Source organism: Crinia signifera, chromosome 8, assembly GCF_055691185.1.
Source record: "Crinia signifera chromosome 8, ASM5569118v1, whole genome shotgun sequence".
Lineage (NCBI taxonomy): Eukaryota > Metazoa > Chordata > Amphibia > Anura > Myobatrachidae > Crinia > Crinia signifera.
The window spans coordinates 9,705,751-9,733,261 of NC_139224.1; the positions used below are offsets into that span (position 1 = coordinate 9,705,751).

Here is a 27,511-nt window from a genome sequence, read left to right on the forward strand (position 1 = left end):
ATAAGGGCCATAATCTCCGCACTGTAAATACATATATTTGTAAGTAATGTGCTATGTTTGTCTGTACTCCTACAAATTGTTGTTATGGTGCTATACAGAACCCTTGTGGTACCATAGAAAACATAATATAAACTATAATAATTGCAGATTTTATTCCAACAGGTTTTTTCTTTTTAATAATTGAACACAAATTGCTGATACGCACAGAGAGGGGGATGGGCGATATTCTCATCAATAATAATTGGTCATTTGATTGGGAATTCTTTGTAGCGCTGGAGTCCGAATCTACCCAGGAATATTCCTAAGGCCTCTTCCTGGCATACGGCCACATTACCCATTAATACAGATAATGTAACCAGTCAGTCAAATAACCAATGACTTTGTACAAATAATTAGCTTTTAATTTCCCAGGAAGCTGCTCGTCCTGCAAAAATATAATGGAACAAAACAGCTCAGAAGTAGTAAAATCCCACAATTCGTATTGTCAAAGGCGGCACCCCGCTGGGGGAGGAGTTAATGATAATGTGCAAATTGTCCTGGTAGGAATGCCGCCTGCCAGCTGCATGAGGGGCCACGGACAGGAAGCAGGAGTTCCTCCTCTGGATCCTCCAAATCGCCATTTGCCCAGAGAAAGGTCACTGCTCGTTCTGCTGTCCGTCTGTCACGGCAGACACTGCGCCCTGTCCCTTGTTTACATCACTGATCAGCGCCCACTGCCCGTCCACAGACTCCTTCCACAGGGTCACCTAGATACAGAGGCAAGACAAGGAGGGCTTAAAACAGCGAAGGCAGCCATTTTGTTGTCAAATATGATACATAATGAACAAAATAAGGTGCAGGGACTCCACTGAGGTAACGTCATACAGAGTATCTGTGCCACAAATATATGGCTGGTTCCTAGCGATGGACGAATTCTAATGAACACCACATTCCGACCACAGTAATAGCGGCATCACTGGGCCACATAAAGTACAGGATAGGACAGTTATGAGTCTCCCACTATCTGTTCTTAACACAGCGGCGTGAAGGCTTCTGCGCTGGAGTGGTGTCTGCACAGAACAAAGCACCCGGGCATACTGCTACAGCGAGTTGGGCATTAGTGCCACACACTCGGACAACCACCACCACATAACCCTGCAGTGGTTATAGTTCCACCACCGACCACGTTCATGGGCTCTCCTGCTCCCCCCTAGCAAACATATTACCAGCAGCCAGAGCCAAGACCACACCTAAACACAATATGAGAAAGGTGGCCCAATAAAGGACTAACCCGGCGATCATAACACTGTGGACACTCTGTGTATACAGATACAGGAAAGCCCTGCCGCACCCGTAATCTGAGCGCGGCTGAGACAGCGGCACCATTGTTTCCTGATGGCGCAGTATACACAAATGTATGAAAACCATTGTGGGAAATCACGGACAGGCTGCGTGTATACTTGTTCATTCTAACACCCTGCACCTTCCAAAATCCCTGCAGTTACTCTATCCTGCTTGGGCTGCCACTCTCTGCTGCGGTGCTCTAGCACAGTCTGGTCTGTATCTCTGCTGAAATACTAATCAGACCGAAGAAGTTTTGAAAGGTGCAGGGTGCTAGAATGAACACTGTGTATAAAGTGTTTATGACACACAAATGCATTATGGGCCAGATTCAGGTAAGGCTGCAAATTTTGCAAATAGAGAAAACTATGCTGCACTGCAGGTGGGGCAGATGTAACATGGGAGTGTTACATTTTTATGTGCAGAATATTGGCTGCTTTCTTCTTACACTGCAATCTAGATGTCAGTTTGAACACACCTCACCCAAATCTAACTCTCTGCACTTGTTACATCTGCCCCACCTGCAGCGCAGCATGGTTTTATCCATCTGCAAAATTTGCAGCCATACACTAGGGCGACTTGTCCTAAGGACAAGTCAGCCCCGATTTCCCCTGAGCTTCCCCGGGGGAGCTTGATAAGATGTGGCACTTAATGTGCCATTTTTTACATGTGATAAATCAGATGCGATTTATCACATGTAAAAATCCGGGGAGCTGCTGGGGAGCTAGCGGTCCGTGGGAGCGGGGACCGGTTCGAGGGGGGGCAGGAGCAGGCTGGGAGTGGGGAGCATCAGGAGCAGGCTGGCAGTGGGGACTTGTCCGGGGAGCGGCAGGAGCAGGGAGTGGTCCGGGGAGCGGCACGAGATGTACCTGCAGGCAGGGAGCGGGGACCGCGGCGCAGTGCAGACTCAGAGCAGAGAGACCGGGGGGCGCGGCGGGAGAATAGAAATAAATCCTATTCAAAAGACTGGCGGGCGCTGATTGGCTGGGAACTCTGCCAATCAGCGGCCGCCCAGTCTTTTGAATAGGATGGTTTCTATTCTCCCGCTCGCCGTGGGGACCGCAGAGCAGCGGGAGAATAGAAACCTATTCAAAAGACTGGGGGCCGCTGATTGGCTGAGTTCCCTTGCTTTGCTCGGGAGCTTTCCAGGCGGCAGGATCACATGCGGTTCTTTTCTTTACGATATATCGCATGCGATCCCCCCCAAGCCTCCCTGGCTGCAATCTGATACATCTCTCCTGCAGTCAGTGACCGCACATCGCATCGGACCCGCTGTCAAATACATGCGATTGGGACGATTTTATGTAACTGATCACCGCAATCTCATAAAAAAGTGTCCAAATCGCACGTATATCGCCCTAGTGTAGGGGCACCTTACGGAAATATCCAATATCGAAGCAGATACATAGAGACGGAGCAGTGGCACAAAAACAACATTGCGGACGCTTCATTTGGTGACAAACTAAACAATATGCAGGCGCCGGATGAATCCGCCCACACAGCAGTCGCTACAGTAGGAAATACGTAATGACGATGACAGCAGTGTCCTCATTGTGATACGCACCTTGTTATCTCCCCCAGACACCGCCAGGATGTTTGCCGTGATGGACCAGCTCACGTGCCAGACCACGTCATTGAATTTGTGCAGCAGTTTCGGGTTCCAGCTGTTGCTGGCCGGATCGTCACACGTCCAAATGTAAACTCTGCCGTCCTGTAAGAAGACATCAGAGGATCACACCTGCACCATATATCACAGTTACAACAGCGGTCATCTCTATATGTACCTGAGAGCAGCTGGCAATGGTACTTGTGGGGAGACCGATAGAAGGTGCCCAGGCCACATCCCGCACCCAATCACTGTGCGCCTCCAGCTTCTGGTCTTCTTTCCATTGTCCGTCATCCTCCCTACAACAATAATCACCATTCTGGGTTTACAATGCTGCAGAGACTACAGAGACTTCAGACACAGAGAAAATCATCAAGTTGGTAGAAGTTATAGGCCCGGCTGTATGTCGCAGGGACTGCGCTCCGACTTACCTCCAGATCTTTACAAGGTTGTCACAACCACCGGAGACGAACCTCTTGATGTAGTTGGGCCTCTGCCCAGATGGCTGATCCACTAGGCTACCGGGGACCACGGAAGGAGCCCAGCTCACGGCATTACACCCAATCTGAGTACAGCAAAGATAGACTAGTAAGTGGAAACCACAACAAGAGCTGCTACACAATACACAGCAATGCATTGTGTGCTTAGGCTGCATTGGTCTCTGGCACTTCCTAAATGGGAATTTCTGGTGCTCACCGTGTGGGCGTTGCTGATCTTTTTGACATCCCAGGGACCATCCCCCGTGTAAGTGAGCAGAGAGATGGCCCCGTCTGAGCTGCCGCACACCAACATCAGTCCAAAGTCATGGGGAGCCCAGCACACGGAGTTCACTGCAACAGAGAGCAGACATTTAATCCGCAGTCACTCCTATGTATCACACGTAGAACCTGGTGATGTGTTCTCAGGAGCCTTTTCAAGGGGGCGAGAACATGGACAAAGCCAGCATTGCTACAGGAAAATTACCTGATGAGTCATGGCCGGTGTATTCGTACGTCTTCTCCCAGGTCCCGTTTTCTTCTTTCCAAATGATGACCTTCCGGTCGTACGAGCAGGATGCCAGGATGTTGCCATACATCGGGTGTGCCCAGGCCACTTGCCATACTGGTCCTTCATGTCTGCAACATTGGGAGAATGGAATTATTTTGTAACAAGGGTTCTGTAGTCCGCTGCTGTGTGGACCATGATGCCCAGTACCCCCCTGGGGGAGACACTTAGGGGATATTGCAAACCGCTACCGGGCATATATGCCCCAAGTACCTGACACACACTGTTGCGTGACTCTCCCAGACAGCCAGATTTTGTAACCCCACCAGTATAACAGCAGTAAATTCTGCTGAAATACCCAGGGCAAACCAGGGATCATTTACACACAACAGAAATATAAGGGATTGATCCCTAAATTTACACAGGTGCTGCCAACATATATGTAGGCAATACTATGCCAGTCAATGCTGGGAACCCCTGGGCATATGGAACATCACTGATTATCTCACTGTACTCCCTGGAACCAAGATTTGTTATGGGTGTATTACCAGGGGTTATAATGAGTCTGGTGCCCATCACTCACCCCCGCAGATCGGCTATCAGCAATTGGCCCCCGTTCTTAACGTCAAATATCTTCACTGATCTGTCGGAGGAGCACGTGGCAAGACGGGTGCCATAATAATCCATCTGGGCATCATGCTGGGGAGAACAGACAGAATTACAGACCGCGGCCTCCTACTTTCATCCCAGACACATAAAATGATCCAACAGCGGAGGTATGATTATAAAAACAAACAAACAAAAACCCGTTCTAACAATATTCACAAACCGCACCAAAACAGAATAGATCATGAAATTGTGGGGGAAGCCTTTTTCCAGGAGACACTGCACTTCCTGTCTGAAAGCTTTCAGAGCTTAAAATGATTATGGCACTTAAATATATATTAGGGGTATATACAGCCGCAGGCACCCACTTGTGACTAACTTTGGCAACAGATGCTTGAGGCTTCTGTAACGGACATTCAATTTCCCGAAAACTTCTGCCCCCCCCCCCCACGTCCATCAAAAGTCCAAGTCCAGCAACTCTAAGAGTTTTTCCTTCTCCCATACTCATGTACCACTAGCAGGTCATGTTTTCTGGATTTCTTTAATCATGAAAAATTGCATTTGTCTGTTTAGCTGGGACAGAAATGACCTATTGAGAAAAGTCCTACTAAGGGACCCCGAGAACAGGGAAAAAATGTGCTGGATTAAGGCAAGGGAAGTAGGGGTTAATATTTAAAGTAAAATGAGCAATAGGGGTATCAGCCTTCATGCCTTAATTACCCAATTAATAAAACAATTTTTTAATGTGCATTTCACAAGGCGTCTTCATGGTTGCATGGTACCATTGGATCCTAAGTCATTCTGGCACTTGTAGTTCCCCATACACACCTAACAACTCCAGAGGTAGTCATATGGCAAAACTGGTCATAGTAGCCATTTATATAAAGCATTCTGAGAACGAACATTAGTATAGATATGAAACTAACAGAGATAACAATACCGGATTTACTACTTACGATCATATCCTCATGGGATGTGTCCACGGTGTTTATTACGGATACCTGTGAGAAGAACAGAAGTCACACACCTGACACCTGACTATGGTATTTAGCCAAGAGATATCCTAATATGATAAGGATAACACCACAAGAAGTGTGCAGGGAGCCCAAGAGGAGCAGAACATTACAGAAACATGAAACAGTCACACATGGTATATACAGGAACACAAATAGAAGAATGGGAAAAGGAAAAGGGGGAGGAGAAGAGAAAGACAGAAGGGGATGAACACTGCGGGCGACTTGCTGACACCAAGCAGACATAATACTAGGGATTCGGGAGCAGGACAGTCCCATAAGTAGCTGTCTCTAGAGTGTGGCATCGAAACCACTTGCAAATGTGACATTATAGGATGGAGAAGGTCTGATCTGTCCATGTAAACCGGATAGCTATGGAATCAGTACATGTATCAGATGTGGAAGGGTTTGGGAATGTCAGTGGACCACCAGCACCACTATGGCCAAGTTCAGAGCTTAATGTCTTCTGGGAGTGGGATATAGGTATAAGCAACCAGAATTCACAGGCCAATGGGACAGAGAAACCCCAACATTTCTATTATTTTAGACCAAAATGGCACAAAAAGGGTGCAATCCCCCCCATATTTACTGTGCTGACTGTTTAATTTCATTCAGCTATTCATTAGAAGCGTGATTATAGTCTACGTGTGATTTTTTTATTTTACTACTGCAGTCTCCTGGTCTGGGCTGTGGGGGAAGCAGGAGCAGAGTAGCATGACCCTGTGTGATGGGACAGGTGGGTAAGGTATACAGATTACATTCACCTGCCAGCTGGCACTGAGGGAGGGACCATTCATGTCTGCAGCAAGGGATAGTATTAATGCACAGCACAGAAAGGGCAACAACTCCCAGCCACACCTAAGTAGAAAAAGTGGGTAAGAGATCAGTGGTTTAAGCTAATGGGTAAGTGCTCAGTGGTTGGAGCAGGTGTGTAAGAATGACTCCATGACTGACACTGGCATGCAAGAGTTCCTTGGATGCTGGTTAAGGCCCCAGTGGCCAGGGATGGTGGGTAAGAGCCCAGGGGTTGGGGCTGGACGGTAAGAGCCCAGGGGTTGGGGCTGGACGGTAAGAGCCCAGGGGTTGGGGCTGGACGGTAAGAGCCCAGGGGTTGGGGCTGGTGGGTAAGAGCCCAGGGGTTGGGGCTGGTGGGTAAGAGCCCAGGGGTTGGGGCTGGTGGGTAAGAGCCCAGGGGTTGGGGCTGGTGGGTAAGAGCCATGGGGTTGAGGCTGGTGGGTAAGAGCCATGGGGTTGAGGCTGGTGGGTAAGAGCCATGGGGTTGAGGCTGGTGGGTAAGAGCCATGGGGTTGAGGCTGGTGGGTAAGAGCCATGGGGTTGAGGCTGGTGGGTAAGAGCCATGGGGTTAAGGCTGGTGGGTAAGAGCCATGGGGTTGAGGCTGGTGGGTAAGAGCCATGGGGTTGAGGCTGGTGGGTAAGAGCCCCGGGATTGGAGCTGGTGGGTAAGAGCCCCGGGATTGGAGCTGGTGGGTAAGAGCCCAGGGATTGGAGCTGGTGGTTAAAAACCCTGGGGTTGGAGCTGGTGGGTAAAAGCGCCATGGCCGCGGCTGGTGGGCAAGGCCTCGGTACTACGGAATACGGAGGCCGGGTGTTACTGACCATGGCGGCAATTCCTGGATGTCCCCCCCGGGTATGGCTCGGCCTCAGTGCCGCTCAGAGGTTCCTCTGTCCTGCAGTCAGACGTGGCAGCTCCCGGCTGCTCCTGTACAGTCTGGCAACCAGCACTTCCGCTAGTGCATCGCCGCTTCCGCTCCCCGGACACACACAGTCCCGCAACTAATGTTCCGAGTCCGACTCCAGGACCGATATATCAGCTTGTATCAAACATTACATTCCTCCTACACATCACAGACCCCGGCTTCCTAATATTTATTTTATTCTAACTCAGCATATTATATTATATGCCTATGCAATAACTTCCAAATGCGATTTAACCATACTTACCTGCTTTTGAAAAAGTATTTCAGGGATATTGTAAAGGAGGCACCAAAATTGTGTGCCACCTTTGTGCAGGCCCTGGAAGGTGGCACCTAGAATCAGGTATGCACTCTGTTACATCCAAGAGGTGTGTCATAAAATGACTTACATCCAAATGCAGATGAGCCCCACACCCATAACTCCCAACTGTCCCGTTTTCTGTGGCAACGTCCCGGTTTTCGAGGACGTTCCCACGTCCATCCCAGGGCCGCACAGCGTCTATTGAGTATTCCCATACTAGAGAGCCTGGAGGCTGACCACCAGCAGCTTACATAGCCACTGGTCAGGCAAAATGCAGGAGGGGAGGTAACTATGATGTAACAGTGTAATGAATGTGCGATAGGTGACATGAGGGAGATTGCTAGACTAATGAGGGAGATTGTTGCTATGTCAGGGAGTCGCCTGCAAAATGCAGGAGGCGGGGGGGGGGGGGGGGGGTAACTATGATGTAACAGTGTAATGTGGGCTAGGTGACATGAGGGAGATTGCTAGACTAATGAGGGAGAGAGGGAGATTACTGTTGTGTCAGGGAGTCTCCTGCAGAATGCAGGAGGGGAGGTAACTATGATGTAACAGTGTAATGAATGTGGGATAGGTGACATGAGGGAGATTGCTAGACTAATGAGGGAGAGAGGGAGATTACTGCTGTGTCAGGGAATCTTCTGTAGAATGCATGAGGGGAGGTAACTATGATGTAAGTGTAATGTGGGCTAGGTGACATGATGGAGATTGCTAGACTAATCAGGGAGAGAGGGAGATTGCTGCTATTTCAGGGAGTCTCCTGCAGAATGCAGGAGGGGAGGTAACTATGATGTAACAGTGTAATGTGGGCTAGGTTACATGAGGGAGATTGCTAGACTAATGAGGGAGAGAGAGATTGCTGCTATTTCAGGGAGTCTCCTGCATAATGCAGGAGGGGAGGTAACTATGATGTAACAGTGTAATGTGGGCTAGGTGACATGAGGGAGATTGCTAGACTAATGAGGGAGAGAGGGAGATTGCTGCTATGTCAGGGAGTCTCCTGCAGAATGCAGGGGGGAGGTAACTATGATGTAACAGTGTAATGTGGGCTAGGTGACATGAGGGAGATTGCTAGACTAATGAGGGAGGGAGATTGCTAGACTAATGAGGGAGGGAGATTGCTGCTATGTCTGGGAGTCTCCTGCAGAATGCAGGAGGGGAGGTAACTATGATGTAACAGTGTAATGTGGGCTAGGTGACATGAGGGAGATTGCTAGACTAATGAGGGAGAGAGGGAGATAGCTGCTATGTCAGGGAGTCTCCTGCAGAATGCAGGATGGGAGGTAACTATGATGTAACAGTGTAATGTGGGCTAGGTGAAATCAGGGAGATTGCTAGAATAATCAGGGAGAGAGGGAGATTGCTGCTATTTCAGGGAGTCTCCTGCAGAATGCCCATGCCTTCAGTTGGCATATGCTGGCCAGAACTGTGACCTATGAAGCCTGTTCTGAGTCTTCCACTGGATGGATTTGGAAGAAAACTGACCTCTCGGTTGTGGTATGGGGCTCCGACAGTGGGGCAAGTGCAAAGAAGCCCCTTGCTGGCTCGCTGTGCTCACCATGCTGCGGGCCCAGTGGCTCGCTGCATTCGCCACAGGTTCTAATCTCCCTCTATGGGGGTCGCGGACCCCCGCAAGGGAGAATAGCCCCTGTGAGTGGGGATCCCCCTTGTTTGAGCACCGGCAGCCAGGATACTGACTGTTGGGATCCCCACTGTCGGAGCGTCATCCTGCACCCGTCCTCTCTGCCATCCCTTCCCCATACCTCCCAACTGTCCGGAGTACAGAGGAACAGTCCCGCTATTTGTAGAATGTACCACTGTCCCTCCTGTGGGTGGCAATGTCCCGCGGGAAGGGGGGCAGTTGGGGGAAGCAGGAAATCACTGCTGCTCTGTTCTGGTCGATGGACATCCTTAGCTTAGACTTCACAGGTAGTGGGGATTCTGAGACTTCCACAATGGCTGGAGAAACTCAAGGCTGTGCCAACCCGTCCTCCCTTTTGAAAATACATATACTGGCGTTTAATGTTGTTTCCTCTATATGTCATTAGGATTACCGGTGTGCAGCTCCCAGCAGTGTGTATATTATTTGCACTGTGGCCTACCAGTGTATTACAGGCCGGTGACCAGCAGAGGTCTTTCCTGGGACACTCACTGGCTATTTATATCCAGTGCAGTGTCAGGTTTTCCAGCGACTTCTAAAGAGGGGACAGCAAACAAGAGCCCCCTCCACCCTCTCGCATGTCCCTGCTTTCGCCATAGTCTCCCATAGTCAGAGGGAGCAGCTATCTACCATACGGCCCTTTGTAGAGTGGCTGCAGGTTTGTGACTGTCACCATGAGCAACGTCACCTATCATATCTCCAGCCTGCTGGAGAAGATGACATCCAGTGACAAGGACTTCAGGTGAGGAGGGGACAGGCGGAGTTATAGGAACAGGTGTGCATGCATTCTGTATGTGTGTGTGTGTGTGTGTGTGTGTGTGGGGGGGGGGGGGGGGGGTTAGTGTTACAGCATGGGATAACCGCAGCCTTATAGAGGAGCGATCTGGAGATGAAACAGTTAATAGCTTTATATAGTGGGAAAGATGTATTAAGCCTTAACAAGAGATAAATGCAAGGGTGATAAAGAGAGATAAACATCCAGCCAATCAGCTGCTTACTGACTTTTTTCAAACACAGCCAGTAGCATGGCAGTTAGGATGTGATTGGCTGGATGATTATCTCTCTTTATCACCCTTGCATTTATCTCTTGTTAAGGCTTAATACATCTGCCCCAATGAGTGATACATTGTGGACTGAGGGGGTTTAGGGGTTTTATCTTACTAATTGGGATTCAGTGTTAGTATAAGACATAGCACATCTAGTGGGGCTGCATTTGCCGGAAGCTGCGCCAACCTGAAAAACTACCTTATGCTAATGCAAGAATCTGTAGCGCTAATGAGGTGATTTCTGCGAGCGGAACACAAGCTTATCTTCCCCTTATGCACGTCTCAGAATCACATGGGGCTTTAGATACACGCCTATGACACACCCACCCATGACCAGGACACGCCCACGTCAGGGTGGTCACATGCATTTGCATAATCACTGCCCATTTCCTGCCCCAAAATGATCTATTTAACGGAAAGACAATTCTGTCCAAGTTCCGTCTGACTAAGATGACGCAATAGTTAAAGGACAGAAGGGAGTGGTCTTGGGTACAGAGGGCATGACCTGTTACCGCGACCCCTGTTGTTATCAATTTCGGGGGCGTGGCTAGTGCTACCTTAGCGACTGAGCAGCACCTATGGGCGCTCAGGGGCTCACCAGTCATACTGCCCATGTGCATGTAACGCAGGTTATACAGCTGGCATGTATGATCTAATGCTTGTGGTGTGTGAAGGAGACTTTGGCTTTAGGCTGCCCGGCTGGTGCTGTAGCACAATGTACATAATGTAATGGTAATGTAATCAGTAAGTTACATTGGCACTGTCATCTGGCAGTCACCTTAATAACTATACCCCCCCACAGTATGGAATAAATTAGACCTTTATGTTATTCCTCGGCTGTCTCCTGCAAGGCGCCCCCCAGTCCTGGTGCCCCAGGCTGCAGCCTCCTCAGACACTGCTTGGATTGCAGGGAGAATAGGCCGGTGTCCTGTGTGATGGTCCGGGCAGATTGATGATGTGATTTATGTTGCAATGCATTATGGGACTGCAATCCTGAGAATGATGGCTTTGTAGGATGGCGTGATCTTGGCACCAAACTACCACATTCTGGCAAGTGTGGTCCAGGCCTCACAGCTGGCTCAGTGGGTATGGGTCATTGGGTAAACACCCTTAGGTTTGCAGGCCATAGGTCGACACCTATAAAAGGTCAACATGAAAAAGGTCACCATGGTGGGAAATTGTTTTGGGGTGTCTATGTCGACTTAAATTGACATGGACACTGTATACGTGTACCATGTCCGCTCGCCGTGCCTCGATGCACTCGGCACACTATGTTATTCTCCGACCGCGCCTTAGCCGATGGTAGGGCATAAAATACCGCCTGTCGGCACATGTCGCCTCAAAAAACAGTGAAAAAAACCATGTCGACCTTTTGACTGTCGACCTAGACCATGTTGACCTAATGTCATGTCGACCATGACCCATGTCGACCTAGACGCCTGTCGACCTTGCAGTATGTCGACCCAACAGTGTTGACCTAATGACTGTCGACCATCTTTAGGTGGACCAACCGACTGTATCCCAATATACAGACCAACCCGTGTCCCAGATTGTTTAATGTGGCCAACAACTACGCTCCAACCTGGGTCTCTTACACAAGTAATGGCTGAATAAGAATAAGCCTAATAGTACAAAGTGTATTGTATGGCGGTCACTGGGTCAAAGTGATAAACCACCAACTAATCAGCTCCTAACTGTCATTTTATCACACCCAGTCTGAGACATGGCAGTTAGGAGCTGTTTGGCTGCTACTTAATCATTCTCCATTTTATCACTTTTCAAGGTCAGTACAGCTCGTCTCCTAGGAGGCTCTCTGTATGGTATACCATGGTGAAAACTGTATTGTATGGCAGCCATTACAATGTACTGTGTATTGTATGGTGATCACTAGGATGCTATCTGTATTATGATATACCAAATTGGTACAGTATGTATTGGATGGTGGTCACTAGGAGGCTCTCTGTATGGTTTCACAGCCATTACAGTGCACTGTGTATTGTATGATGGTGACGAGGAGGCTCTCTGTATGGTATAACAGCCCCCACCGTGCACTCTGTATTGTATGGTGGTCACTAGGATGCTGGTATTTTCTAGTCACTATAATGCTCTCTGTACTGTACGGTGGGAAGCTCCCTGTATACATGATAAGCCTCCCTGCGCATCCTTGTAGTGATTACTTGAATGGTTGCAGCTAGGGTTTCTCCATCCGAATGTTAGAATTGTTTAGGGGTAGGGGCACTACATTAGCCTAGAATGGCACAAACCATTAATCGGATAATGTATTGAATGGGGGCAGCCAGCATTAGGTAGTAGAAAGCTGTACGCCCTCCTGGGTAACAGGCAGTACTCTCAAAGGCGTAACTACCATAGGTGCAAGGGGTGCAGCTGCTATGGGGCCCAGAGCTGAAGGGGGCCCATCTTTACTGTTTAAATAATGTTTTATGCACAAAATTAACACCATCAGTTCCTAAATAGGGGCCCTTAAAAACTTTTGCTATGGGGCCTACAAATATCTCGTTACGCCCCAGAGTACTACCCCAGGTCATATAATCATTACTATAGATATGCCCCATATAACTGCAGCAGCGCGCAGGCCGATGTCATCTGTGTCACCCAGCGACTCCCTGCACCTGTTCCACCCTGACTGAGTCACTGGGATGGTTCCCAGCCCAGACCCAGCCGTGTTCAGTTACATAAACTGCATTGCTGAGGCTCAGATCATGTGGACGGTTGTGTCACACTGATCACCGCTGCCCCAGCTTATGCTATAGCAATGACCTGCTCTGCTCCGTTTCTGGCTTCCTATATAGTGTATGTGGCTGTCGCATGTGTCACGATCTTGTACAACGAACTGAGTCATCCGATTATTATTATAGAATCTCCTAGTTATTTATTTAGCACCCTCTAGAAGATAATAGACAGGATCAGATTGGTTGCCCATAGCAATATCAAATCTTAGTAAATTTTCCCCTAAAGTCTCATAACAGGAGTGGCATATCTATATAATGGGTGCAGGGGTGGAATACTTACCTCTCTGGGGTCCCACATTGGTGCATGTGCAGATCAAGAACCACCGGGAACATGGCACCTGGCACACTGCCCAATGCTGATTGCAATGATGACATCTGTAGGTAACAGCGTACTGTGACTGTACACATGGCACCATGTTACCGGAGTCCAGCGCATGCTCCGGCACACTGCCCAATGCTGATTGCAATGATGACACCTGCGGACAACAGCGGGCTGTGAGTGTACACATGGCGCCATGTTACCGGAGTCCAGCGCATGCTCCGGCACACTGCCCAATGCTGATTGCAATGATGACACCTGCGGACAACAGCGGGCTGTGAGTGTACACATGGCGCCATGTTACCGGAGTCCAGCGCATGCTCCGGCACACTGCCCAATGCTGATTGCAATGATGACACCTGCGGACAACAGCGGGCTGTGAGTGTACACATGGCGCCATGTTACCGGAGTCCAGCGCATGCTCCGGCACACTGCCCAATGCTGATTGCAATGATGACACCTGCGGACAACAGCGGGCTGTGAGTGTACACATGGCGCCATGTTACCGGAGTCCAGCGCATGCTCCGGCACACTGCCCAATGCTGATTGCAATGATGACACCTGCGGACAACAGCGGGCTGTGAGTGTACACATGGCGCCATGTAACCGGAGTCCAGCGCATGCTCCGGCATACTGCCCAGTGCCAATTACAATGATGGCATCTGCGGACAACAGCGGGCTGTGAGTGTACACATGGCGCCATGTTACCGGAGTCCAGCGCATGCTCCGGCATACTGCCCAGTGCCAATTACAATGATGACACCTGCGGACAACAGCGGGCTGTGAGTGTACACATGGCGCCATGTTACCGGAGTCCAGCGCATGCTCCGGCACACTGCCCAATGCTGATTGCAATGATGACACCTGCGGACAACAGCGGACTGTGAGTGTACACATGGCGCCATGTAACCGGAGTCCAGCGCATGCTCCGGCACACTGCCCAGTGCCAATTACAATGATGACACCTGCGGACAACAGCGGGCTGTGAGTGTACACATGGCGCCATGTTACCGGAGCCCAGCGCATGCTCCGGCATACTGCCCAGTGCCAATTACAATGATGGCATCTGCGGACAACAGCGGGCTGTGAGTGTACACATGGCGCCATGTAACCGGAGTCCAGCGCATGCTCCGGCATACTGCCCAGTGCCAATTACAATGATGGCATCTGCGGACAACAGCGGGCTGTGAGTGTACACATGGCGCCATGTAACCGGAGTCCAGCGCATGCTCCGGCATACTGCCCAGTGCCAATTACAATGATGGCATCTGCGGACAACAGCGGGCTGTGAGTGTACACATGGAGACATGTTACCGGAGTCCAGCGCATGCTCCGGCATACTGCTCAGTGCCAATTACAATGATGACACCTGCGGACAACAGCGGGCTGTGAGTGTACACATGGCGCCATGTTACCGGAGTCCAGCGCATGCTCCGGCATACTGCCCAGTGCCAATTACAATGATGACACCTGCGGACAACAGCGGGCTGTGAGTGTACACATGGCGCCATGTTACCGGAGTCCAGCGCATGCTCCGGCATACTGCTCAGTGCCAATTACAATGATGGCATCTGCGGACAACAGCGGCCTTTGTGAGCATACACATGGCGTCATGCTGATACTAAGGCTAGAATAAGGCCATCAATCCGGCTGCTGCGGCCATCCGCGCTTACAGGCGCTTTTACGTACGGCTCACAGTCAGTATTTGGCGGTCTGCTGATACAGAATCCGGAGAATAGGTCAACAGTGTCTAGGTCAGGCATGTCCAACCTTGGCCCTCCAGATGTTGTGAAACTACACATCCCAGCATGCCTTGCAATAGTTTTATCATTCCCTAATAGAAAAACTGTGACAAGGTATGTGTTGTGAAACTACACATCCCAGCATGCCTTGCAATAGTTTTATCATTCCCTAATAGCAAAACTGTGGCAAGGCATGCTGGGACTTGTACTTTCACAGCACCTGGAGGGCAAAGGTTGGACATGCCTGGTCTAGATAGATAATCAACATTGCCAAAAGGTTTATATGCAAAATTCGACATATAAAAAGGTTGACCTGAGTTTTCACTTTTTTCGCACTACGATAGGGAATGGTAAAGCAGTATAGCGCGCTAAACTATTTGGGGGTCCATGTTGACAGGTGTCGACATTGACAGCCAAAATCCGTAAAAAAAATTATTTTGCTCCATGTATATACTGTAGTAATGCAACAGGGAAACATCTTGGTAGACTGTTGTCCTGGACAGATGTCTTCTACCATGCGTCCTCCTCATGTCACAGGTTCATGGCCACCAATGATCTGATGATGGAGCTGCAGAAGGACTCCATCAAGCTGGATGAGGATAGTGAGCGGAGAGTGGTGAAGATGCTTCTAAAGCTGCTGGAGGACAGGAACGGAGAGGTGCAGAACTTGGCAGTAAAGTGGTGAGAGAGGTGTGGGGACCCATATGTATCACTGATCATTTGTGCCATCCATAGTAACAACTCCTCACCTATTCTCCCATCTACCGATAAGTCACCAAAGCTTTACTCTTACTTCCAACCACAGTTACCATACCTCTATCCACAGTACAACATCGGTCACAGGTTCTCTCCATCATTGCAATGTTCTCCATCACCTAATCAGAGTTTATCCTATCAAAAGTTCACCACTGCAGAATTCATATGCCATCTCCATTCAGCGGCTTTTCACCACCAACTGTTCACAGATAAGGTCCACCCACATCATCACCTATACATAGCTCACCACCATGCATCTGACCACCACCTACTTACAGCTGACATCCATCATATTGACCACCACCCACTCACATCTACCCCCTCATCCAACTATCCCCCACCACCACACAGCTGACCACCACCTGCACATAGCTGACAACTACCTTCACACAGCTGCCCTTCATCCAACTATCTACCACCTAAACACAGCTGACCACCATCCATCTGACCACCACCCACACACAGCTGCCCTTCATCCAACTATCCACCACCTAAACACAGCTAACCACCATCCATCTGACCACCACCCACACACAGCTGCCCTTCATCCAACTATCCACCACCTACACACAGCTGACCACCATCCATCTGACCACCACCTACATACAGCTGCCCTTCATCCAACTATCTACCACCTACACACAGCTGACCACCATCCATCTGACCACCACCTACATACAGCTGCCCTTCATCCAACTATCCACCACCTACTCAAAGCTGGCCACTTTCAGTCTGACCACCACCTACACATAGCTGGCCTCCATCCATCTGACCATCACCTACTCACAGCTAACCTTCATCCAACCAACCTCCACCTACCTACTGCTGACCTCCATCCAACTGACCCGAACCTAGTCACAGCTGACCTCCATCTGACCACCACCTACTCGCAGTTCACCATTCAAATGAAGGCTGAAGGCCAAACAAAAACAAAACAATAATTTGACAGTCCAATGAAGTTTGTGGGCTGCCCAGTGGGGCAGTTCCTGTGTTTTATGGCTCTATCTCTCTGATTCCAGCTTGGGACCTCTGGTGGGGAAGGTGAAAGAGCACCAGGTGGAGACTATAGTGGACACTCTGTGCAGTAACATGTTATCAGAGAAGGAGCAGCTGAGAGACATTTGCAGCATGGGGCTGAAGACTGTTATATCCGAACTGCCCATGGCAAGCTCAGGTAGACCTCTGTATAGTCCAGGGGGGTCACGGGGAATTAACAGGCTCATTTATTGAGTGATAAAACTTGCTGTGTATGGTAAAGGGTGCTAAAGCCAATCAGCTTCCAACTGTCATATGCTCAGCTCCCAACTGTCACATGTTCAGCCCCTAACTGGCATGTGCTCAGATCCCAACTGTCACGTGTTCAGCCATGTGTTGAGGTCCCAGCACGTCTTGCTTTCAACCCCCAACTGCCACGTGTCCAGGTCCCGACTGCCATGTGTTTGAAAAATGACAGTTGGGAGTTGATTGGCTGGAGCACAACAAGTTTTATCACTCGCAATGAGTTTTATCACTTGTTGATAAATTGGCCCCCATAGATGGAGAAATAACACACCCTTTTCCCTCTAGGCTCTCTGCTAGCTGTGAATGTGTGCAGGAAGATCACAGGACAGCTGACCGGCGCCATCGGAAAGCAGGACGACGCAGCCGTACAGTTGGAGGCCCTGGATATATTGTCTGACATGTTGGGAAGGTGGGAATATACTATATAGGGTGCTGATATTAGTGTACATTATATTCTCCACATTCCTCAGTGTAATGTCTGTCTCTGTGTCGCTGGCAGGCTGGGAGGTGCTCTCTTCTCTTTCCATCCCTCCATCTTCAGCTGTCTCTTGCCCCAGCTCACCAGCCCCCGGCTTGCCGTGAGGAAGAGAGCGGTCTTGGCCCTGGGGCTTCTGGTACAGACATGCAATGGGAACCTCTTCACGGAGCTTGTCGAGCATCTAGTGGTGGAACTGAAGAAGAATGAATCCACATCCACCACCCGGACGTATATCCAGTGCCTGGCAGCTGTCAGTTGGCAAGCAGGGCACAGACTGGGTAAGGAGGGCCCATCTCGTGGTCTTTGCTGGCCAAAATGCGTTGAGAGCCAGGGAACCCCCTCAGCCCACCTAGAACACCTGTAACTACGTTACTTCACATTCATATTGGGCCTGGTTCTGAGCTGCTCCCAATTTCAAAATGAGGGCGAAGTCACATCGATGGAGTGAAAGACCCGTTTTGCACATATGGAGAATGGGTCTTGGGATATAGCTCACAGTCCGCCATCAGTAGCAGCATGTTTGGGGGCAGGATCTGCCACCGTTCTTAAAAATGAGGGGCCTCAGCCCCATTTTGAAGTCGGCCTGGGTCCAGGGTCTGTTTGCTAGACGCAGAGTTATTGGACCGGTGGATACTGGCTGAGGAAGCTTCACCTTACACTGACTGACTGGCGGTTGCTAAGTTATCCAAGGCTGAGTTCCTGAACGCAGCACTCGGATCTCGCAAATTCACGAAGAAGGCGTCTATCTCCTGCAGACATCTTGCAGCTGCACAATTCCATACAATCATGAATGAGGCCCAGAATCACTACCGCATTATATGGCAAATTTATCAACGCTTGGAGAGAGATAAATTCGATAGAGATAAATATATTTATTCACAGACCCCAAAGGAACAGTCAACAGCCCCCAACTGTCATTTTTCCAACACAGCCTGTAAATGGGCAGTGGGGAACTGATTGTCTGGTAATTTATTCTATCAACTTTATCTCTCTCCAAGCTGTGATAAATCTGCAGCATATATGTGCGACTCAGAAACAGGCCCCTATCTCCAGCTGTCTCTATTGTGTCCCTGTGTCCCTGTGTCCGTGTGGGGCTTCTATGTCTCAGGAGATGGCGGCACAGGAGCAGCGCCTACGGTTTTTGCTATCTCATGTGTGTTTGCTGATCATATCTCTGCAGCAGCATAATGACATTCGGTATCTTTGTGTTTGCCGTGCAATTGAATAGTGTCGCGCTGGTCTCAGCAGCGGAGAAAAGATGCCTGTATATATGGCAATCTGCAAACTCTCTTATCCGGTCTAATATTTACTGACATGCTGCTAATGGTGGGCGCGGCTTCCTGACTGGCAGCGTCTCAGGGATGCAGCAGATTGGGGGTGGGATACTGGCTCAGTAATTCCGTCAGCTGTTGTGTTGTTATGGAGAAGAAGCCACCCGTGTTCATCGTGCCCCACACTTCTCGCCCTAACACCCACATATTATCATCTCCCCTCTCCAGGCCCTCACCTGGAGACCATCCTGCCCCTGGTGCTGGGCTTCTGCAAGGTGGAAGACGACGAGTTACAGGAGCAGTGTTTCCAGGCCCTGGATTCCTTCATCAGACGTTGTCCCAAGGAGATCTCGCCTCACGTCTCCACCATCATGGAGCTGAGCCTGAAGTACATTGCGTATGACCCCAACTACAACTACGACAGTGAGGAGGAGGATGAGATGATGGAGACAGAAAGTGAGGAAGAGCAAGGTGGGCACCATGCAACTTCAAAAGTGAAAGATATAAAAGCACCCCCGGATTTTTCACATTAGGGTCCGGCAGGTCCCAGTGGGACCCATGAAATCTGGCCCGTTCAATGATCAAGCTGAACTTAGGCAAAATATTATTTGATGCCCCCTTAACGAATCCCTTTAGCCTCAGCATTGACGGTTGTATTTCATAGCTGCAGAGCCAGCTCTGTATAGACAACATTATAATGTCACTTTTGGCCCAGGTTCTGCCCCCCAGTCCAGAAGCTGTAGCCTCCCAGCACAAAGCAAATAGGCCAGTATGGCCAACCTCTCCCACACCTTGAGCACACAAATTGCCACCTACAACCGCTTCAGTGACTCTGGTGCGGGGGGGGGGGGGGGGGGGGGGGGGCCTGCTGTGCTGTCCCCAGAAGGTGGAAAGTTCCTAGTGGGAAATCCGCCACTGACTCTATCCCAGTGGTTCTCAATGCTGATCCTCAGGAGCCCCAACAGTTCACGTGTTTGAGACCACCCATCAGGTGCACAGGTGTCACATTTAAAGATCCACAGGTTACCTGGAGAACAGGAACTGTGGGGATTCCTGAGGGTCCAGCCTGAGAAGCCCTGCATCTAGCTGACATATACAATTGTTGCAGTCGACTCGGGTCACTGTGCGGTGTGAAAGGGCCTTTTGAAAAATCCTCGGTCCAGCAACCTGGCAATCCGACATGGGTTAAAAGAAGGGTTTTACCCTGGTCGGACCCTGGTTGCTGAGCAGTGTGAACGGGTAACCTGGAGCTCCGAGTGCCCCGCCACTCAGTCCCACCTGATTACATCAGCGACCCGGCTTATTGCTGGGTCGCTGTGGGAGCTTCACCTTGCAAATGCCGGGTCGCTCCCGGGATGGACCTGTGTTCAAATCCCGGGTGCGATGTAAAAGCGGTGTAATGTGTCAGACAAATGCTGATACCGGAGGGTTCTGACTGATTGTTTGGTCTCCGCAGAGAGTGAGGACGAGTACAGTGATGATGATGACATGAGCTGGAAAGTCAGACGCTCCGCAGCCAAGTGCCTGGATACTCTGATCACGGCCAGACCCGATCTCCTCACAGAGTTCTACAGGACGGCAGCTCCCGCCATTATTGCCCGCTTTAAGGAACGGGAAGAGAATGTCAAAGCGGACATCTTCTCTGCGTACATTGCTCTGCTGAGGCAGACGCGGTGCTCTCAGAACTGGAGGCAGAGCGCCGATGCCACGGGCAAAGGAGAGGCTCCGCTCAACGCTCTGCAGAAACAGGTGAGGGAAGGATGGCTGTGGGGAGGTAAGCCAAGGCCGCTGTCTCTGGGCTCAGATGTACTAAGCCTTGGAGAGGGATAAAGTGGAGAGAAATAAATGACCAGCCAATCTTCTAACTGTCGTTTTACAGGCTGTGGGCTCTACGTACTGTGCTTCGGAGAGAGATAAAGTAAAGCTAAAGCAGCACCCAGTTAGTTCCTATATGCCATGTTATAGAAAGCTGGGAAAATGACAGGAGCTAATTGGTTGATAGTTTATCACTGACGAAGGCTTAGTACATAGGCTCCCCCGGGATGATGGGCTAAATCCCACCCATGTGCACAGCTGCAAATACGTTTGAAGGGAAAACCATTGGGAATCACTCACCATCGATGTTTATCCCCCCCTTGTTCGCAGCGCTGAGTAAGCCAAGACTTACTCTGCTCTACAATGGGCGTGGGGAGGAGGGCACTGCTAACGTCAGCGCCCCTCCCTGCCAATGGCCGGCATTTTGGGGAGTGCCCCAGAAAGCACAGGCGGAACGCACAGGCGGAACCTTGTGACGGCTAGCCATCGCTGGCTGTGTGCTCAAGGGTGGCTTGCGCACTGCGGACCGTGCACATTTCCAGTTGTTCGATAATTGTTCGGGCTGATGGTGATCCTGTTTATTACCATAACACTATTATCTGGATCCAAACATCAGACTAGTTGGCCAATATAAACTATGATGTCACAGGGGAATTGCTATGGATGGGTTTGGTGGTGAATTGTGGAACCGTAGATTAATGAACTCAACCACTGGTGTTTGGAACATTCAAAGTTTTTTCTGAAACTAACCGGCGCTTTTCAGCTTCAAATTTTCCTTTTGGAACGCACACCGAACCTCCCCCCCCCCCCCGCCTCCTGTGCTCGTTTCGAGTCTTTGCCTTTACAGCAGTTCTGTACCCACAGGTTCCGCTCGTAATGAAGTCTCTTCACAAGCTCCTAAGGGATAAGAGCCCCAAGTCCCGGCAGGGCTGCTTTGCGGTTCTCACAGAGCTAACCAGCGCACTCCCAGGCTGCCTTGCCCAACATATACCTGCGCTGGTCCCAGGTACGAGTTCAGTTGAAAACAAATGTGTGTGGTAGATCCTTATTGCAAAAAGTGAAATCCTCGTCCACGCGTTTTACTGATGGACCTCTGTATTTTTCCTCCCACAGGGCTTGTTTTCTCCCTGACTGATAGATCCAGCAGCTCCAACATGCGCCTGGATACACTAACCTTCCTCCACGTTATCCTCAGCAGCCATGTTCCCGAATGCTTCCTGCCACACCTTCCAGCCCTGGTGCTACCTGTGGTCACCTGCATCTCTGACCCCTTCTACAAGATTACCTCGGAGGCTCTGCTGGTGGCCCAGCAGCTGGTCAAAGTTATTTGCCTGCTGGACCAGACCCCAGGATCCTCCTCCGGATCCTACACCAGGGAGGTGTTCACAGCCACTTTGAAGAGGCTCCAGGCAACAGACATAGACCAGGAGGTAAAGGAAAGGGCTTTGTCCTGCATGGGCCATTTGATTAGTCACCTTGGGAACCATCTGGGAAGTGACCTGGCCCCCACTCTCCAGCTCATCCTGGAACGTCTCCGCAATGAGATCACTCGGCTCACTGCAGTGAAGGTCCTCACTCTCATTGCAGGGTCTCCTCTCAAGATTGACTTGCGCCCAGTGCTGAAGGACGGGCTGCCCATTTTGGCCTCCTTTCTGCGCAAAAACCAGCGAGCCCTCCGGCTTGGGACTGTTTCTGCCCTAGGAGTGCTAGTGAGGAATTACAGTGATTGTTTAAAGCCGCCAATGTTGGAACCTCTACTTGGAGAACTTCCACCCCTCCTAGCTGAATCGGACATGCATGTGGCTCAGGTGACGGTAGACTTTCTGACTACCCTGGTCTCTGCTCATCCTGCATCTCTGCCCAAACTTAGCGCCCGCATCCTCCCACAGCTCTTCCAGCTAGTCCACTCTCCACTTCTCCAAGGTGGTGCTCTGGCCTCTATATTGTCTTTCCTGAGAACGCTAGTTACCAGCCACACCTCTCAATTTGGCTATGCTGATCTCCTCAAGCAACTTACAGCCCCAGTATATTCGGCTGGACCCACACTTCATAAACAGGCCTTTCACTCTGTGGCCAAGTGCGTAGCCACTTTGGCAAGCACTTGCCCCAAGGAGTCTAACGCCTCCATTGTCCAGTTCGTACAAGATGCCAAGAACTCTCGCGTCGGAGACCCAGTGAAGGTCCTAGCCTTCTTGACACTGGCAGAGATTGGACGAGAAAGGAGCCTTGGGAGCCAGCAGAAGGAGCTGAAGAGTGTGATCCTGGAGGCCTTTGCATCCCCCAATGAGGAGGTGAAGTCTGCGGCATCTTACGCTCTGGGGAACGCATGTGTGGGAAGCCCAGCGGATTTCCTGCCCTTCTTGTTGCATGAGATTGGGGGCCAATTGCGGAGACAGTATCTACTGCTACACTCTCTGAAGGAAGCCCTGACATCCCTGCCCAGCGAGGAGCTGAGGCCATACCAGGATGATGTGTGGAAGCTTCTGTTGGAGCACTGTGAGGCGGCAGAAGAAGGCACCAGAAATGTGGTGGCTGAATGTCTGGGGAAGCTGACCCTGGTGAACCCTACACAACTCCTGCCCAGACTGTGCAAGCAGATGAGCTCAGGTAATCTCGGACACCAGATTTATTGTGGGAGGGGTACATGGGGAAAGTAGAACTTTGCCATTGGACCTCTGTCTCTCCGATACAGAATGTGTGGTCATCAATAGCTGTAAACTTTAATTATCATCACATATGTTAACCTGCAGTACATACTCGGTCTATAGGAGGAAAGAGAGCACCCAGAGGAAACCCACCTAAACAAAGGAGAATATACAAACTCTAGAGAGTTTCAGAAGCTGGGAACAAATAAAGGCAGGGATGGAGAATGAGTGCCACTCCAGCTGTGGTGGAACTACGTATGCCAGCATACCCTTCCATAATTGTGATAAAACTGTGGTAGGGCATGCTGGGACATGTAGTCACCAGCCACTGGAGAGCCACAAGTTGCCTAGCACCGATGTATGGACTGGAATCGGATGAACAAGCTGTCTCTCATTGTTTCCCCGTTGACTGTAAATGCATGCTCAATGTTAACGATATCCTCAATGATGCAGGTGCGGAGTGGACGACCCGGTGATGTCACAATATCGTTTAGTGTGTATGCTCAATATCAGGGGCTGATGTGTGTAGGGAAGAGTACAGAGGATCATGGAGACGTTCCCAGGGGAAAGATGCACTAATAACTAAATAGATTCTAAGGGTGAATTACAAAATAAATACTATTTTCTGTTACCTGCACTAATGATCCTTCCTCGTCTGTAGGTTCCCCTCATATCCGCAGCACATTGGTTACTGCCATCAAGTTCACCATATCGGACCAGCCCGCTCCCATTGACTCTCTACTGAAGAACTGTATAGGTGAGTGAGGCACACGACTGACACCTAGTGGAAACTGTACAGATAGACAGGCAAACCTAAAAACCTTAAACCAGTGGTCCCCAAATTGAGGGTGACACAACACCCAGTTTGGCAACGTAATAAGATTTTATATGGTTTAACCCTTTGAGTGCCAAGTGAATTTCTCAAAATAGGTGTGAAAATTGCCACGCAAACATCAATTTTATTCCTCATAATGCCCTGTAATGTTACCTTATATAGGAAATATAAATTATAATTTTTTTTGCATTTTTTATTTGAATTTATATAACAAATGTGAGCGACACTGGCATTTTTGGCAGATATTTTGCCCATCTCTCACAGAGATATTGGCACTCAAAGGTTTAATTCATTGTAACCACCAACCAATCAGCTCCTGTCATATTTTTTTTAAACCCGGCCTGTAACATGGCAGTTAGAAGCGGATTGGCCGGAACTTTTATCTTTCCTCACTTTAGCACTCTCCAAGGCTTTGTACATCTCTCCCTGTGTGGTTTCCCTTTCATTAGATACAATGCCATTCTACGTTATATCTCTCTGTAAATAAAACATTTATCTAAATAGTTTCCTTTTACTTTGGGACAGACCATTAATCCGGCCGGACTGTACCATTGTGACATTATCGCCCCCTAATAATGAAACCCAGTAACCATATACGTCTGTACTGTAGACTATTGTCTCTTACATAAAATATATTATATTCAATTTTACATTTGACCCTCACAATTGGATTTACTAACCGCCCCTGCCCGGCTTTGCCATACGGGGGACGTTCATATCAAACTTTTCTTTCTTTGTGGTAAGTGCCCGGCAATGGGGCTAATTCAGGCCCGATTGCACAGCTGCGAGTTAGATTACCAGTAGACTGCGCATGCATAAGGCATATATGATGGTCACTTTCTTCTCTGCCCCCGCTCACAGGAGACTTCTTAAAACCGCTCCAGGACCCAGACCCCAATGTCCGCCGTGTGGCCCTGGTCATGTTCAATTCAGCGGCACATAACAAACCATCTCTGGTCAGGAACTTGCTGGGCACCGTCCTGCCCCCTATGTATAATGAGACGAAGGTGCGGCGGGAGCTTATCCGAGAGGTGAGCGGACCACGAGGTGGACATCTACATGTGGTGGCTGTTCTGAGATGCCGCCATGTGCGACTACTACCGTAATGCCAGCCAGTGGTGCCAGGGTGGGCCTTATATTCTTCTGTGCGTGTACGCCATGTATGTAATCTTCGTCCTGTAATATCTGGCCACTTGTATTCTGGTAAGGTGGAGATGGGCCCCTTTAAGCACACCGTGGACGACGGCCTGGATGTACGGAAAGCCGCGTTCGAGTGCATGTACACGTTGCTGGAGGGCTGCCTGGACCAGCTGGATATATACGAGTACCTGCATCACGTGGAGGATGGACTGAGAGATCACTATGACATCAGGGTAACGTCAGGGGACGGCGCAGTGAGGGGTTTATGGGGTATCGGTCGTCAGACGTTCCACGGTTCTATATCACTCACCCGCCTGTTATCTGGTGTGACCAATGTCTCCTTCTCTCTTGCAGATGCTAAACTTCATCATTCTCACCCGTCTGACCACCCTCTGCCCCAGCGCGGTCCTCCAGCGCTTAGACCAGCTGATTGAGCCCCTCCGTGCCACCTGTACCACCAAAGTACGTATATTTCACCCAAGTACGGCGCTATAGGCAGGTCAATGCTTGGCAGGCGTCAAGTGATAACTTTTCCGCTGTTTAGTCAGCTATGGACAGCATGAGAGACGTTGGAGAGGTGATGGGGTATATTTTGGGAAAAGTATTTGGCTATGAGGCAGTATGTGGCCATGGCACTTATTGATATGCCACCTTTGCCAGTCCGGGAAGTGCTCCAACCACTGTCTTTTTATAGTCAAACTTTTGAGATGATCATGGTCCAAGACAAGAGATCACCAACATGAAATGCAGTGGGCTGACACTATAGACCAAACTATGAATAGGTTCCAAACACACCAGGGCACATCTTATTATCTGGCCCAGCACATATTAGGCTGCAGGAAGCCCTATCAGGAGTTACAGACACCCTGACGGCCGCTTCTGTGTTTGCAGGTAAAAGCCGGCTCGGTGAAGCAGGAGTTTGAGAAGCAGGACGAGCTGAAGCGGTCAGCCATGAGAACCATCACCGCGCTTCTCACTATCCCAGAGGTGGAGAAGAGCTGTCACATGGCAGAGTTCCTGACACAGATCAGAGCCAACACCGAACTCTCCTCTTTGTTTGACAACATCCAGAAAGACTCAGCGGCAGTGTGCAGCGCAGAGACCATGGACATCAGCTAGGAACCGGCCATTACCGCCATCAGTTATTGCTGCAAAACCAAAGACAGCGCCACTGGTGCAATATACCAGGCATGATACACACCTGCCGACACACTCGACCCTTCACCCAGGGGGATGGCGATGGTGCATGTGCTCACTGAGCGGTCCCTATAGTATTACATATAAGGAGAAGTTGCATTGCTGTGTCCCTGCATAGTGGCTACCTATGCGTCCCGTGAGGACACTACTAGTGGTTACACCGCTGCTGTAGCGGCTATGAATAAATGACGTTTGTGCCACAAGACTCTGTAAATTCCTACCGTTCCGGGATGCTGTATATAGGGTACTGTGTAGGCAGATGGCACCTCTTTATATCCGTGATGCAAGCGCATACAAAAGGACCCCCACTACAGGCAATGTTGCTCTATAACAGCATGTGTTAGTTATATTATTTATTTATTTATTAAGTTTTTATATAGCGCACACATATTCCACAGCACTGTACAGAGAATATTACCAGTTTCTTATATAGCGCACACATATTCCGCAGCGCTGTACAGAGACTATTCACATCAGTCTTTGCCCCAGTGGAACTTACAATCTATATTCCCTACCACATGTACACACGCACACATTCATTTTAGGGTTAATTTTGTTGGGAGCCAATTAACCTATCTGTATATTTTTGGATTGCGGGGGAAAAAGGGGCATATTACATCTATTATACCAACATATTTTATAGCACATTACACTGGATATATCAGCAACTGTCCCCACTGCAGCTTATATGACCAACCACAGATAAACATGGGTACTTGTTTCCTATCTGGGCGCCCACTAAGTTAATTGCGCACCATGCTATTCTCCGTAGAGAAATCTGATCGCATCGCATCGTACACATACACGATATTGAACGATGCGATGCGATCCGATTCGATTTCCCATAGGAAACAATGTGAAATGGCTCAATTTAGCCAAATTATCATAGGAACAATAGTAAATGGGCCAAAAACACCCCTGAACATTGAAATGTCCCCCCAAAAGTAGTTGACGCCACCCCGCCATCAACGTGAACCCGAAGCGTGGCGAGCGCAGCGAGCCCGCGAGGGGCGGCGGTACGCGTCCTCCGA

The 27,511-nt window shown here is 49.7% G+C and overlaps 2 protein-coding genes across 4 annotated transcripts; one reads left to right on the forward strand and one right to left on the reverse strand.

The window, feature by feature from the left end:
- Positions 1–138: 138 nt before the first annotated feature.
- Positions 139–7,320, reverse strand: SEC13 (SEC13 homolog, nuclear pore and COPII component). Its single transcript, XM_083155726.1, has 9 exons — positions 7,147–7,320; positions 5,473–5,517; positions 4,494–4,609; positions 3,890–4,041; positions 3,623–3,756; positions 3,358–3,491; positions 3,105–3,225; positions 2,885–3,031; positions 139–746 (listed from the first exon to the last, which is right to left on the reverse strand). Exons 1-9 carry the CDS (start codon positions 7,147–7,149, stop codon positions 636–638), a joined length of 963 nt encoding a protein of 320 aa, XP_083011852.1. The 5' UTR covers positions 7,150–7,320; the 3' UTR covers positions 139–635.
- On the forward strand, positions 7,125–26,674 carry LOC146025711 (cullin-associated NEDD8-dissociated protein 1-like). 3 transcript variants are annotated; one of them, XM_083155723.1, is made up of 14 exons: positions 7,125–7,830; positions 15,600–15,743; positions 16,838–16,992; positions 17,385–17,508; positions 17,599–17,855; positions 19,077–19,319; positions 20,305–20,597; positions 21,528–21,669; positions 21,777–23,270; positions 23,970–24,065; positions 25,005–25,174; positions 25,352–25,516; positions 25,638–25,745; positions 26,175–26,674. In XM_083155723.1, exons 1-14 carry the CDS (start codon positions 7,817–7,819, stop codon positions 26,400–26,402), a joined length of 3,633 nt encoding a protein of 1,210 aa, XP_083011849.1. In that variant the 5' UTR covers positions 7,125–7,816; the 3' UTR covers positions 26,403–26,674. The 3 variants fall into 3 exon arrangements, with proteins under 3 accessions (XP_083011849.1, XP_083011850.1, XP_083011848.1); XM_083155724.1 differs by having other exon boundaries at positions 7,125–7,587; XM_083155722.1 differs by lacking the exon at positions 7,125–7,830 and adding an exon at positions 9,456–9,947.
- Positions 26,675–27,511: the final 837 nt, after the last annotated feature.

Bases quoted from the DNA above. Each gene is read 5' to 3' on its own strand.
- SEC13 (XM_083155726.1), bottom strand. The intron at 4,610-5,472 runs GTAAGTAGTAAA...TGTTCTCCCCAG, and splicing joins CATCCCATGAGGATATGATC to CATGATGCCCAGATGGATTA. The intron at 3,226-3,357 runs GTAAGTCGGAGC...TTATTGTTGTAG, and splicing joins AACCTTGTAAAGATCTGGAG to GGAGGATGACGGACAATGGA.
- LOC146025711 (XM_083155722.1), top strand. From the start codon at position 9,880: ATGAGCAACGTCACCTATCATATCTCCAGCCTGCTGGAGAAGATGACA. The intron at 17,509-17,598 runs GTGGGAATATAC...TGTCGCTGGCAG, and splicing joins TTGTCTGACATGTTGGGAAG to GCTGGGAGGTGCTCTCTTCT. The intron at 25,746-26,174 runs GTACGTATATTT...CTGTGTTTGCAG, and splicing joins GTGCCACCTGTACCACCAAA to GTAAAAGCCGGCTCGGTGAA.